At 38.2% G+C, this 14,342-nt stretch overlaps 2 protein-coding genes across 5 annotated transcripts in view; both read left to right on the top strand.

Moving 5' to 3' along the window:
* Nucleotides 1-51: 51 nt before the first annotated feature.
* pnrc2 (proline-rich nuclear receptor coactivator 2) lies at nucleotides 52-3,949 on the top strand. Of its 2 annotated transcripts, XR_013817995.1 has the most exons (3): nucleotides 52-239; nucleotides 778-995; nucleotides 1,193-3,949. XR_013817995.1 is itself a non-coding variant. In XM_079836224.1 (2 exons), the coding sequence occupies exon 2, from the start codon at nucleotides 1,214-1,216 to the stop codon at nucleotides 1,679-1,681; it is 468 nt and encodes a 155-aa protein (XP_079692350.1). In that variant the 5' UTR covers nucleotides 856-995; nucleotides 1,193-1,213; the 3' UTR covers nucleotides 1,682-3,949. The 2 variants fall into 2 exon arrangements, 1 of the variants encoding a protein (XP_079692350.1); XM_079836224.1 differs by lacking the exon at nucleotides 52-239 and having other exon boundaries at nucleotides 856-995.
* A 1,518-nt stretch (nucleotides 3,950-5,467) lies between these two features.
* Nucleotides 5,468-14,342, top strand: part of dop1a (DOP1 leucine zipper like protein A) — a 29,540-nt gene continuing 20,665 nt past the window's right edge. For all 3 annotated transcript variants that reach the window (XR_013817994.1, XM_079836205.1, XM_079836204.1), the window contains exons 1-12: nucleotides 5,468-5,793; nucleotides 6,894-7,086; nucleotides 7,179-7,360; nucleotides 7,437-7,607; nucleotides 8,466-8,655; nucleotides 8,787-8,885; nucleotides 9,128-9,227; nucleotides 11,304-11,413; nucleotides 13,425-13,539; nucleotides 13,627-13,747; nucleotides 13,861-13,980; nucleotides 14,065-14,176. Coding sequence is in view for 2 of the 3 variants with exons in the window: in XM_079836205.1 (XP_079692331.1) it covers nucleotides 6,949-7,086; nucleotides 7,179-7,360; nucleotides 7,437-7,607; nucleotides 8,466-8,655; nucleotides 8,787-8,885; nucleotides 9,128-9,227; nucleotides 11,304-11,413; nucleotides 13,425-13,539; nucleotides 13,627-13,747; nucleotides 13,861-13,980; nucleotides 14,065-14,176 (1,458 nt within the window). In the remaining variant the exon portion in view is untranslated. The remainder of the gene's footprint in view (nucleotides 5,794-6,893; nucleotides 7,087-7,178; nucleotides 7,361-7,436; nucleotides 7,608-8,465; nucleotides 8,656-8,786; nucleotides 8,886-9,127; nucleotides 9,228-11,303; nucleotides 11,414-13,424; nucleotides 13,540-13,626; nucleotides 13,748-13,860; nucleotides 13,981-14,064; nucleotides 14,177-14,342) is intronic.

Here is a 14,342-nt window from a genome sequence, read left to right as displayed (position 1 = left end):
GACAGTGCTGCTCCCTGATTGGTCAGAACGACACACGCCTGAAGTACTTATGCTTTGTTGAGGATCCATTTTGTTGTTAGACGGAGACAAACTGGAGGAGAATAATACCATTCCGCTGTTGCCTCGGATTGTTATGAAGATTCACATATCGGGAAATATTTTCTCCATTAACAGCTACAGCTAACAGACTAGACCAAGGGAAGACGAAGGGCTTTTTCCATCAAAGCCTGAGGAAGTCGGTAAGTTGTTTTTTTACTGAGTTAAAGACATAGGGAGTCGTCGACGGTATTGACGCCATGTTGCGTTCAAGAGTCTTTTGTTTTGGTACGGTGCCAGAAAACATGACCTAATACCTTATTTTTTAAAGTTTAAATCTCCAGTATTTGCTAAACCTGTGTAATATGTATTTGCAAGTTCGATATAAGCGAACATTTTTGCTTTTTCGTCGATAACGACCGATTTTTTTTGCGAGAATATTTTGAACATAACAGGAAGATTAGATGTTGTTTATGTAACACCACATCTACAAAATATTCCGTATTTCAATTAGGTCAGATTTTCAAATGTTAAATTATACGCAAGATTGTCTTATGTTTGACCCCAACTTAATTTTAGACTGGTTATTTACTCTTAACTTCCACACAAACAAATGGTTTACCGTCAGTTCGATATTGGATATGCGTGAAAAAACGAATGTTGCTAGATGCTGTTTAAATTGAACATATTTTGGAAAGATTGTCGTCTTTGAGATTAAACAAATGATGTTTCTTTTGTTAGATTCACGGCTTCTAGAGCACCGTGCGCCGAGGTGAATTAATGTTCAACTCGGTTACACGACAAAACAACGCTCATTGGCACATGAAAACCTTAGATCTTGCTGGACTTAGATGTGCAGCGAGAAGTAGATCAACTACTTCGAGGACCTGGAGCCCGATCGGTGAAGAGAAATTAAAAAGTGAAGAGAACCAAGCACTCAACTTTTTTACAACAGAGAGGTAAGCGGAGGAAGCGAGTGGGGGATGGGCGGAGTCTCGCGCTGCACGTAGCCCTTTGTTATTGCCAGCCAGCAACACTGGGGCATTTGACATTTATTTGAAGTTTGTTTTAAACCAGTTTGTACACTTTCACATTGTCCTCGCGAATGTGCATTCATTTTCCTTTGAGTTAAACAGGGTTTCTTCTTTGTCTTTAGGTGACATCCAGTTAAAGCAGTATGGGAGGTGGTGAGAGATACAACATTCCAGATCGCCCAGCGCCCAAGAAGAGCCAGCCTATTGGAAGGGGCAAGCAGAGAAGTCGAGACCAGAATGGAGTGGTGCATTCCGCCTCCTCAGGAGCCTTAGGGGTGTCCCATCACCTCAGCTATCGCAGGGGTGACAAGGGCACCAGCTATTCTTGGTCTCCTGAGGCGCGGCAGGCCGCGTCTGTAGACAAGAAGAACGCCTCAGTTCGGTTTGCCACACCATATGATCAGAATTGGGAGGGGACCGTGTCTCATCTGAATATACTTTTGTCAGCTCAGTGTGGTCAGAACTATGCTGGAGCCAAGTTTAGTGAGCCCCCATCCCCAAGTGTTCTACCCAAGCCCCCAAGCCACTGGGTGTCTCTTCCAATGGGCATTTGCGATCACCGTGAGATGATGACCTTTCAGTTAAAGAGCCTTCTGAAGGTTCAGGCATAACAAGGTCTCTCACTGCTGCTCTCCTAAGCCAATATATGAACGAAGGCTCCGCTTTGGATTTTTGCCCTCCCCTTGAATGCTTCAGCTGCGTAATATATTTTACAGCTATTTTTAGATTTGCGTCTTAATAAGGTGATGACCATTTGGCAGGCAGATGTTTCTCCTAAATGTCCTTCACCTATTTTTTTTTTAAAACGAAAACCGCTCCACTAGTTATTACGTCATTGAGGCCTTAAGGGGTGGTCGAGAACTCTTTAGCGGAGCTGTATGCCATGACGACATGATGAACTGGATGTCCTCCTTAATAACTCATTGCTCTGTTATGCTCCTGTTTTGTTTTGTTCTTTTTTTGATGGCTGTTTGTGACAGTGTTTTTTCTTCTCAACCAGGCCTAGGAGTAGACGTCAAGACAAAACTCGCACCATTTCCTTGCTAATATTTCGCGTTCTGTTTTTCGCTTGCTGAGGTTTGATGCGCACTCTCGGCTTGAGTTTTAATCATGCGGGGAGTGGCGGAAACCTCTTGGTGCTAAGCACAGCAGCATTTGTAGCATTCTAGTGCGTATTGCATTTCCAGGTATATCTTTTTATTTTGCTTTTTGGGAAGTAAAAGCCACTTGACTTTGTTCTGCAGGGAGATCTAAGCGAACTGAATGCGGAGGGGGACAAGCTTAAGTGAAAAGGTCATATAACTATCCTCAAACTTAATGAGGAGGCACAATGGACCTTGTGCTTTCAACACCTGTACTTTTTTTTTAATGGCGCTGTGCGCATTGCACTATAGGTGTTGAAACTCATTAAGGTTCATAAGCTCTATTGCAGCGTTAAACTTTTACTTATTGCATCCCTTATGTTATAGCTTAGAAAACTAAGTGTGAATTTTTTTTTTTTTAATGTCTACCAAAGCTACGTAATCAGCAATTTTCTGTTGGAATCCCCTTTTGTTTAACCAGATCTGGTTACAAGTGCCATAAATCATTGGGTAAGGCAGCGTATATCAAGGTTTTGGTTGACAAATCATTTTTGGAATTCATTTTTTTAAAACTTTGCTGTACTTTTAGAACGATCGCAGAGCAAATATGCGGAGGATGGTTATGACACGAGACTATAGGATGGATTTTTCTCTGGTCTTGTCTCATAGCCTTGTTTGCTCTGTGATGTGTTTTGATGTTATAAGCATTATGTTATGTAATGTGTGTATTATGGCACGGGGGAACTGAGAAATATGGCGCAAGTCCAGTGTGGACATGTTTACATTGTTTGTTTTTAAAAAAAAAAAGAAGGCAGGATGCCGGCATTTTACACACAAACTGCCCTTTCTCACTTGTTGTTATAATTCTTGCACTGCTGTTCATTTGTGTTCAAAAGTTTCAGACAATGTTGCTCTTTCAACTGTGGATATGTGATGAAGCACCCCTTCCCACTTAGTTATGCGTGGTGGAAACTACCTCTCTTGCAGAACGTGATATTAATAGCTATCTTAAAGATGACAAAACAAAGCTGATGAGTTTTGGATGTGTGTAATGGAGCCATGTAAATAATGAAATGTATAAAATGTTGTAGCATATTGTACATTTGTGCAGGTACGTTTGAAACCTGCAGATAAAGTATTTTTAGTAATAACACTGAATGTAAAAGTCACGCTAAGGACGTGGCTTGTTTTCAAATGCTGAAGAATATTTTGTTAAGAAAAAAAGAGAAAATTTTGCCTATAGTGCGTCAACCCCTGCACTGTGCGGTTTGTTGCCAGTGATCTTGCACATGATATTTTTATTTTGTATAATGCACCATGTAGGGGCAGAACGAGCTTTACGTGCAAGTAAAAAAAAGATGGAATAAAAAAAAAGAGAATTTGAAACTGAAAGGGACTTTTATACAGTTGAGTTGCCTATGCAAATAGAACATTTATTTTAAGTTTTTTTGCTTTGTTATAACGGTCATTATTTTGCCCTTTCTCCAGAGTCCATAAAGTAGTGTTGCAATTGCATCAAGTCATTGGTCTTTCCTCCGCGGGCCAATGTTTGGAGCTCAAGAAATGACAGATTACATTTTAACCTTTTAAAGTAAGAAGTAAATAATTTTAATGGCATGTGTAAAAGTCCTTTTCCTAAATTTGGCTATCCTAAACAATTGGCGTTGAATTTATCCCAACCTTGTAAGTGTCACTTTAAATGAAAACTGAAAGCCCTTTTGGTAAGATTTGGTATATACAAAAAGACTTGTTTAATTTGGTTGTCTAAAAAAATAAAATCCCTTCCCTTCCCCCCCATTACTGTCTTTGTGTGATATGTTTCTTTTTAATCTGTTGTCGAGAGTTTACATGTAAACAAAATAATAATTAATGTTAGTTTTACCTGTTGTTACTATTTTTTGCCGTATCATACAGTGAACTATATGATTAATTAGTCCCACTTAAAGGAGAACAAGTAGATATTTTAGTTTGAGTGATGTACAAATATTTGTTTTTGCGAATAATTTTAAACACTACACCAATTCGTGCAGGAAGGCACGACACGTAGGACAGCTGACACCCCGTATTTGAACTTCGGCCCAGAGTTTTCTCGGTGTGGACCGTGAAACTTGATTATCATTTTGGACAAGAACTCACTGTTTGCTCACGTAGACAGCAGCTATCACTGGGGACTTTATATAACAGCGGTTTGTCATAAAGACGTGTCATAAAAACTGAACTGTAGATGATCTTTTGTCGGTTGTAATTAGATGGAAATATTTGAAAATGCTCAGGGATATTTTTTTTGTTACACTAGCCTATAACAAAACAGGCAGACAAAATATGTCAATTTTACTGAGGTCATAAACAATAGGCCTATTTAAAAAAGTACAAAATAAACGAAAGGTGTACGCCGGTATGTGTCATTGAAACAACTACAGGAAATGAAGGGTTGGTATTTGGCAAGCTGTTTACAGCTTCAGAGAGCTCGATAAAAAAACTTCTTTGTTTGAAACGAAGCTTATAACAAACATAAAATTCACTATACAGGAAAACTGGATTGTGCCATGAACATATCACACTGGTATCCTACTAGCCTATAGTTCCCGACGGCAGACAATGTCAGCTTCACAGTAAAATGTACATGCAGTGCTTACGTTTTCTATGGTTAGCCTGCAGCGTAATATTCGATTAACCCCGATAGCAACAGGAAATTAATGCTAATTTTGCACACAAAAAGTGATTTATGAACAAGGATAACGTTAAATAACACAGGTATTATAATTAAACATGATTATGTATAAACTTGAAAGCTTCTGGTGTGAATTACGTTTTTTAATAAGATTTGTTTTGGAAATAAAAGTGCGCAACGTTGGGTGCAGTGGTTTCTGTTTTGATTTTCACAGCACCATCAACTGGCAACAGGATACATTACTGGTTTCGGTGATGTAGACGTAACTTGGAAGAAACAACAGCCTTTCAATAATTCAACAATCAAACCACTAAACACAGCCTGAAAATTGAGAATTATTTTATACTAAAAGTATTTGTACAGTTTATATAGGGCCTATGGCCATATGGATTACATTTTTAAAAACACAGTGTATTCAATATTAACATTTGCGAGATGGATGTGCATAGTTAATGCTGAAGAGCAAAACGTGAAACGCTCTTCCAGTAATGTTAATCTCAGACCTCATTTTACTTATTTTCGAAAATCGCCTTTGTGAAATTTATTTCCGGGACTTGCTACATACAAAGTGACGCCATTACGGGAACTTTTATTGTGAAAGAGTGACGTATTTTTGTTTAACTAGGAACAGCTCGCGCATGCGCAGAACAAAGCATTTTTACCTGTCAACGACTTAAATCAAAAATGGTTTCATCCGCAGAGTGTCAACGCTACCTGAACTGATGTCAATATGAATGCAGCTTTATAACAGATGGCTTTACAGAAAGCAGATATGTGATCTCGCCAGCGGAGTCCGGGAAAGCGTTTATTGCTGTCAGTGTACCCACCGATGTCGCACCTGACCGTACTTCGCTCACAACCTATTCATCCATCTGTACATCCATACATTCGCTTGCCTACAAGACTAACAAGCCCCCACAGACCCTCACAGCTCAGACCTTTTAAAAAAAATCGTCGTCGACTGACAACGGTAAGCAGCGGCACAATGGAGAGAATCTTCTGCTCTATAGCGAGCGTACAGTAACGTTAGCTTAGCAGTTAGCGTGTGTTCATGACATTTGATCGTGTTTGGATGGTTATTCTCAGAATGTGGGGGAGGTATCGTACCAAGTGGAGAGATTTAGAGATATGTTTACCATGAACCACATATTCATCATTGTCACAATGGCTAACCGCTTTCGAGGACCTCAGAGGGGCCTTCTCATCACATAATGGTCCCTTGTTCCCCCATCAGCAGATCATGGGAAATCACAACCAGCCTGCCAAATGCATCGATGCTGTGTAAATTATGTTGGATATTTATTTATTTAATTTGTATTTAAATCAGTCCAGTTGAAATGAGTGTTAGATTTAAAAGGGCTTATTTGTTTTGGTTGGTATGATTTTGGATAGAGTAAGCACTGGGCTGTTATGATGCATCTTAAAGGGACCGTTCCCTCAATTTTGTCATCATTTACTCACCCTCATGTTTTCTGTATGGCTTTCTTTGTGCTGTGGAAAACAGAATGAGAATTTAAGCAGAATGACAGCCTCAGTCACCATTTACTTACATTGTGTAGAAAATGACAATGAACGATGACTGAGGTTGCCATTCCTATGGGTTTGTGAAAGTTCTGTTTTTTGGGGGGTGAACTGTCACCGCAATGAAACATTTTTATTTGTATTGCTTTCAATAACATAACTGTTGTTAACGACAGATTAGAATGAAGTAAAATGTGGAAGTATTATTTTTCTAGTTAGTGCTTTGTTGTTATTATTTTCCCTTTATAGATTAAAGTGTCTCACCTGCAACTGAGTCACACCTGTTAATAATTCAATAGCCTCCCACAGCATCTCCACCAGTGACAGCAGCTCTTCTGAACACTAATGGGCTGCTGTGTTTGGTTGAGTGTAAAATATACCACTTCACTTGGTTGAGCTTAATATTGAGTATACTGGAATCTGGGTGTGAGCTCTTTTTTTCCATCATCAAGCATGTGATGTACACTGTGACATTGCTCATTGAGTGCATTCCTTTTGATTGAGTTTAACCTATGTGCATTTTCCCCCTTTTGTTCTTTTAAACTGAAGGTGTGATGTTTTTACGTGACCTCGGAATCGGCTTTTAGTCCCATCGTGTAGGACGATGAATGCAGAGGAGTTGGAACTCCTCGGTGACTCGAAGTACAGGAACTATGTGGCAGCGGTAGATAAGGCCCTAAAAAACTTTGAGTACTCCAGCGAATGGGCTGATCTGATCTCAGCACTCGGAAAGCTCAACAAGGTCCTTTTCTACATCCCCTTGATCACATTTAGCAGCACTTCCAAACCTGCCAGTCGCTTTACTGATCTTATTTTTCTGTATTTGGTGGACAGGTTTTGCAAAACAATGGCAAGTATCAGGTTGTGCCCAAGAAATTGACCATTGGAAAGCGCCTGGCCCAATGCCTCCACCCGGCACTGCCCAGCGGGGTTCACCGCAAAGCCCTGGAGACCTACGAAATCATCTTCAAGATCATTGGACCAAAGCGCCTGGCGAAGGATCTTTTCCTTTATAGGTAGAGATATTGCAAATTTGATTTTTCTGCTGCAGTGACTTTTAGTGCCTAATATGTGCCTTTTCCTTCCCCTCAGTTCTGGACTCTTCCCTTTACTATCCAATGCTGCTATGTCTGTGAAGCCAGTATTACTTGGGTTATATGAGACCTACTACCTGCCCTTGGGCAAGACTCTTAAACCAGGCCTGCAAGGACTCCTGACCGGTGTAATGCCTGGTCTGGAGGAGGGTTCAGAGTATTATGACAGGTAAAATATATATATATTTTTAATCTAGAATGTTTATTAAATATGTATACTACTGTTCATATTACTACTAGTATTATATTAGTACTGTAACAGTAATCTTGTGCAATATTATTGCAATTTAAAATAACATGTTTTATTTTGGTAAATTTATTTTAGAGTTCAATTGTCGCTATTAACTAGTTGCTTATTAGCTTGCATATTACTAGCATATTAGCTGTTTTTTATTACTTCTAAAGCACATATTAATGCCTTATTCTGTATGACCTTATTCTACATTCCTTAATCCTACCCAATACAAATATTATAAGCAGTAAATTAGGAGTTTATTGAGGCAAAAGTCATAGTTAATAGTTCATATGTATTCCCCATGCTAAAGTGTTACCTTTATTTTAATATATTTTAAAAATTTAATTTATTCCTGGCTATTTTTTATTATTATCAATGTTGAAAAATTGTGCTGCTTAATATTTATAAATAATGTTGTGGAAAATGTGATTAAAAAAATGGATTCCTTGTTACTTGAAAGTTTTTTTTTACAATGTAAATGTATTTACTGTCACTTTTGATCAATTTAATGCATCCTTGCTAAAATAATCTTAAAAAATAATAAATTAATAAATTAAAACAGTAAAAACTAAAATCAATAATTTCAAATGCATATGCATGGACATTCATTTAGAAATTTAGATTGCTATTAAATTATTAGCGTTTTAGATGAAGGCAATCTTAATGTATAAAAAGCTGAGATATTTATATGTATGTGTGTGTGTATGTGTGTCTCCACACACACACACATACACACGCGCACACACATATGCATCTACAATATCGACTAATACTGATTAATAAAATCAATAGGACCAATACCCTGCTAGAAAAGGTGGCGGCAGCTGTGGAGCAGCCGGCCTTCTACAGTGCCCTGTGGGGCAGTATCCTAACCAGCCCTGCTGTGCGTTTGCCTGGAGTGACCTTCGTCCTACTGCACCTTAACCGAAAACTATCCATGGAGGACCAGCTGTACATCATCGGCAGTGACATCGAACTGATGGTACACTGATCAATAGTGGCAAAATGCAAGCAAAACAACCTTAAATAATGAATGAATCACAATATAGAAATGGTTCTATTGAATACCACGTGGAACGTAATGTTTATATCATGATTTCATGTTTTCATCAGGTGGAAGCAGTCAGCACATCTGTGCAGGATTCCAGTGTGTTAGTGCAGAGGAGCACTCTAGATCTGATCCTGTTCTGCTTTCCCTTCCACATGAGCCAGGTAACAGAACTGATTAAAAATGCTGATTTAATGTTAATGGAATATTTTTTTATATTTCTTTCTGAAATCCAGCTGTGAAAGACCTTGCTGTGTTGCATCTCAGGTGGCAGGGTTACCTGTCCACCTTTAACACAGATATTTGTAGATTTGATTATTCTCTAGTCACAGAAATGTAAAAGTTAGTGTTTTTGACATGGAAATTAAGCACTAAGATGAATTGCACTGTATTCTGTTCATTTCAGGCAACACGCCCAGACATGATAAGGATTCTGTCTGCAGCACTTCATGTGGTTCTAAGAAGAGACATGTCCCTGAACCGTAGACTTTATGCTTGGCTGCTGGGTGAGATATCCACACCTCACACACAAACTGTATGCCGGCCACCCTTTTTAGTTTTGTTCCCATTTTCAAAAGATATGACATTTCTTAGAAATATTTTGTTATGCATGTATTTAATGTCATGTTGGATCTATTTAATGCTGAATAAAATTATTAATTTCTTAAATAAAGTCTTGCTGACCCCACATTTTAGGTTTAGGATTATTTAAGGTTTGACAATGCAGGATATTGCAGCACAAAACCCTGAAATGTGCCAAACATAACGCATACTCAGAAACAACCATTATATACCTGGTTTAAAACCATCTAAAAGCAAGTAAAATCAAATAAGTCTGGCATAATAATATTATCATTAAATTCTGTGAAGTAATAAACACAAATACACAGAAAAAAATAGTCCTTAACTGTCCGGCAATAACGTTTTTCTCATTAGAGAGACCTTTAGGTAGTCCACCCCATGCTGGGCTAGTGTACTCCAGAACTGGCCGTATAAAAGTCAAATATATCCATCACAAACATCTTAAAAACATCACAAGGGAGAGCTGCTTTTTCATCAACACAAAGATAGTAGATTCTAGGATGCACTTTCGTAATCAGGTAAACTACATTTTGAAAGGTAGTGTACATTAGCACAAAACATTTTTTTATTTCAAAATGTCCTTGGAAAAACGGCTAATTCGCTGATTTGCAAAGATTTGCTCACTAAAGACACAATTAACAAACAATCATAACTAACTAGTTGCTGTGATTGCTGTACTTAATTTGACAACTTCATAAAAACGGCATACATTTTGCAGTGGTAAAGCATTTTATATTTAAGCTATATAAAATGGACCAAATGTTAGAAACAATTGTTATAATGTTCTGATTCCCTTCTGGTTTCTTAAAGGGATAGTTCACCCAAAAACAAAATATTTATGTTTATCTGCTTACCCCCAGGGCATTCAAGATGTAGGTGTCTTTGTTTCTTCAGTAGAACACAAATTAAGATTTTTAACTCCAACCATTGCAGTGTGATAGTCGTATAATGCATGTCAATGGGGATCTTTTAGAGTATGAGAGCAATGAGAGTAAAAACACATAGACATAAGAATCCATATTAAACCATGCGGCTCGTTGCGACACATTGATGCCTTAAGACACGAAACGATCGGTTTCTGCGAGAAACCGAACAGTATTTATGTTATTTTTTTTACCTCTTATCAGACGAATGTCATCTAGTATTCCCAGCGCCATAACTTCCAGCGAATAAGGTCAAATTTGCGATTAAAGATATATATATATATATATATGTATATGTATATGTAGATGTCTCATTCGACCAATCCGCGCAGGCACTAATGAGGAATCTATGTATACATCTATGATCGCGTCGGTATTTTGCATGTATTTTGACCTTATTCGCCGGAAGTGATGGCGCGGGGATGGCTGATGCAGAGCCATAGAAAAAAAAGAAATACATTTTTGAATATGGATATTTTTCTTACACAAACGCATCGATTCGCTTCAGAAGGCCTTTATTAACACCCCGGAGCCGCGTGGAGAATTTTATTTGACGGACAGATGCAGTTTTTGTGGACTTCAAAAACAGAGCAACTATTACTGCAATTATAATGCTTGGATTAGGCAGAACATTTTTAATATAACTCAGATTTTATTTGTCTGAAAGAAGAATGTCATATACACCTCGGATAACTTGAGAGTGAATAAATCATGGGCTAATTTTCATTTTTGGGTGAAGTATCCCTTTAAGTTTTAATAAGAAACATATGACACATGATCAGTTCGGACAGATTTGTAATATGAATTTTAAATGACCTGCGTGTATGTTAAGTGTTTTGGTTGACCTGATTTTGTCTCTTACTTGCTGTCCATATGCTGTGGATGAACATTGTGGTAAGTGAACATGTGTATGTCATGAACACAGTACCAGTGACAACTATAAGCAGTCACTTATCATATTTTCTTGAACACTTCCTCATTTATTTCCTTGTGTCTCTGCAAGTCATTAAAAGTGCTAAGGAAAACTTCTATGAACTCGTATCAATGTGCTAATTGTGTGCTTGGTGGTGTTTTCAGGCTTTGATAACAATGGTGTGCAAGCAGGCCCTCGTAGCACCCGACTCAGCAATCCAGAAGAGCACGTCACACATTACTTCAACACTTATTCCAAGGACATGCTCGTTCAGGTAAGGTCAAACGTTCAAAGCTGAATATGAAGTCCAAACAGTGACAGCTTCACCCATGTTTTTGAATATAGCATCCAAATGTACTTTTTGTCAAAAATTCAAATGGATTGACGTGACTCATTTTGTTGTTTTGGACTCCTCTGCTGTTCACAGTACTCTAAACAAACATTTCCAAACAGAGAAATCAAAAGCAACATAGAAACTTCAAAAGTTCTCTTTTGAAGAGTTTGCCTGTGTTGTAAGAAAAAGCCTTTTTTGTTATGTCTGCTGTGACGCACAGGTGCATGCACACATTTTGTCAATAGGCCACTCTGTGAGTCTTCACTTTTCTCCATGTGGTCTGTATGCATGGTTTAGCTTGCAATGAGACACTGGTCCCAATGCATGCACAGACAGCCTTTCAGGGCCATGCTTTTATAATGTCCTGGTACCCCTGGGGTTGAGTTTAGGACTTCAGCAGGGGGAGTTTTGTTTTTGGCATTTTCCTCTCTGTTTTATTGGAAGGGGAATTGTTTGATTGCGTGCCATCTGGTTTGGGCCACTTGTTGGATCTCGCTTGTTTGGGAAGTAGGTTATTGCAGGGACCGTCTGTTCCTCTGTCTGTGCAGCCATGCGTTAGAACAAGTGTGAAATCCCTAAAGAGCTGAAACACACTTGCAAAGGCATTCACAGTATAATGGAGTGATCTTTTTTTCTCAATGGTAATGCAGAGGGAAAATCCATCTTGAGTACTTTAGTTACATTTAGATTACTTTTGCCATCATCTAACGCTCACTTAAAGTCAATCTTTAAAGTCGGCATGAAATTAAAATTCACTCTTATTTTTTCCATTTTGTAAATGCATGTTATGTTATTTTTTATTATCTAATGTCGTAACTTTTTCCGGGTGAAAACTTTGGTGATGTATGCCGGACTAATCATTTAGTCTGCTTTACCCCACCGTACATTTTATTTCTTTTCAATAATCTTTTATGCTCTGATGGTTGTCATATGGAAAAAAGGATTTGTCGCGACTTCCGTTTCATTGCGACTTTAAGAACTCTAATAATTTAATCAAGAACACTGTTACATCTTTAGCAAAGCTCAAAACGAGTATATGTTTTTCGTATTGTACATTATAATGTTATGATACATTTACTTGTACTATTTAAAACAGTTTGTTTAAAGGGATAGTTCACCCAAAAATGAAAATTACCCTATGATTTACTCACCCTCAAACCATCCTAGGTGTATGACATTCTTCTTTCAGACGAATACAATCAGAGAATCAGAGTTATATAAAAAAATGTCCTGGCTCTTCCAAGCATTATAATGGCAGCCCCAAATTTGAAGCCCAAAAAAATGCATCCATCCATTATAAATGTAATCCACGCGGTAAAATATCTAGCTTCCGGCGGACAGCCTGCTGTACTCAACTTACAGAAAAAGCCTAACTGGTGCGACAATGAAGTCGGACGTAGCGTAAGCATTTTGAACTGCGAGAGGCGCTACACTTTCTATGCAAGTTGAATATGGAAGGCCGTCTGCCGGAAGTTAGATATTTTACCTTATAATGTGTTAAATATGGATATTTGTATTACAAAAACCCATCGATTCACTTCAGAAGGCCTTTATTAACCCCCCGAGAGGTGTGGATTACTTTTATAATGGATGGATGCACTTTTTTGGTCTTCAAATTTTGGACTGCCATTATAAAGCTTGGAAGAGCCAGGACATTTTGTATTCAATTGTATTACAGCTCTGGAAAAAATTAAGAGACCACTTAACATTGATTTCTCAATGTTAAGTGGTCTCTTATTTTTTTCCAGAGCTGTATTCGTCTGAAAGAAGAATGTCATATACACCTAGGATGGCTTGAGGGTAAATTATGGGATAATTTTCAGGTGAACTATCCCTTTAAGTATTTTATGTTTATACAAAATAATATATTTAAAATGAGCCATTTATAGCCGCTACTAGTCAGAATTGTATTTGTCTGTGCATCCCTAAATGTGTCTGTGTGTGTTTGCAGGCCATGGTGGGGATCTTGCAGGGGAAGGCTAGAGGAGGGGAGGAGGAGAGCATCCTGATGCACGACTTAAAGCCGTTTCGCATTCTCATCAGTCTCCTCGACAAGCCTGAGCTGGGTACAGCCATTACTACATGATGTCTGAGGTATGCTTTGACTCACACGAAGAGCTTGGCCTTGATACTGTTTTGTCCACTTTATTTAGGCCCAGCAATCTTAGAGGATGTACTGATTGAAGTGTTTCGCACCCTGCACACTCAGTGCCGCGCTGAGTTGGACCTTCAGAACCAAAACCAGTTCAGCAAAGACCAAACTCAACTTAGCAGGTCTGCAATGCTTTTGTCTCATTAATGGTTCTTGCAATTATGCAGTTCTTACAAATATTTCAATATTTTCAATTACAGTATTTTTAGCTTTATCTTTTGTGTTGCTTTTTCAGCAAACTTAGAGAAAACAAGAAAACGGCAGAGCTCATTAAAACCGCCAACCTCTTGTTTAACTCCTTTGAGCCCTACTACATGTGGGACTATATTGCACACTGGTTTGAGGAATGCTGCAGGTGTGTGTAGGAAAATATAGAAATAGAAAAATATAATGAATTTTTTTGGGTCCATTCTTACTTGACCTCATTTTGTTTTTGTAGGTGGACACTGAGCAGCCATACCCCTGGACAGACTATGAGCTCTGAGACATCAGCACGCTCATTGGTTGAGTTCTGTGAGCTGGTGGACTTCTTGTTGGACATTGTATCTTTGGTTGGTAAACTTTACACTTAGATATGATAATTAAGCTATTGAAATTTTCAGATTCCTGCTTTATTATTCCCCATTATCCATTAGAAAGTGACTTTTTGCCAGCTAGAAATGAAAAATTAATGTAAACATGCTGAGATTTAGTTGTTCTAAACTCCATTGATGTTTC

This window comes from Gobio gobio (genome assembly GCF_949357685.1).
Source record: "Gobio gobio genome assembly, chromosome: 15".
In the NCBI taxonomy this organism is placed as follows: Eukaryota; Metazoa; Chordata; class Actinopteri; order Cypriniformes; family Gobionidae; genus Gobio; species Gobio gobio.
Note: the sequence above shows the minus strand (reverse complement) of the source record. Positions and strands in the feature narration are given on the sequence as shown.

Excerpts from the sequence above, each read along its gene's own strand:
- pnrc2 (XM_079836224.1), top strand. The coding sequence starts at position 1,214 with ATGGGAGGTGGTGAGAGATACAACATTCCAGATCGCCCAGCGCCCAAG.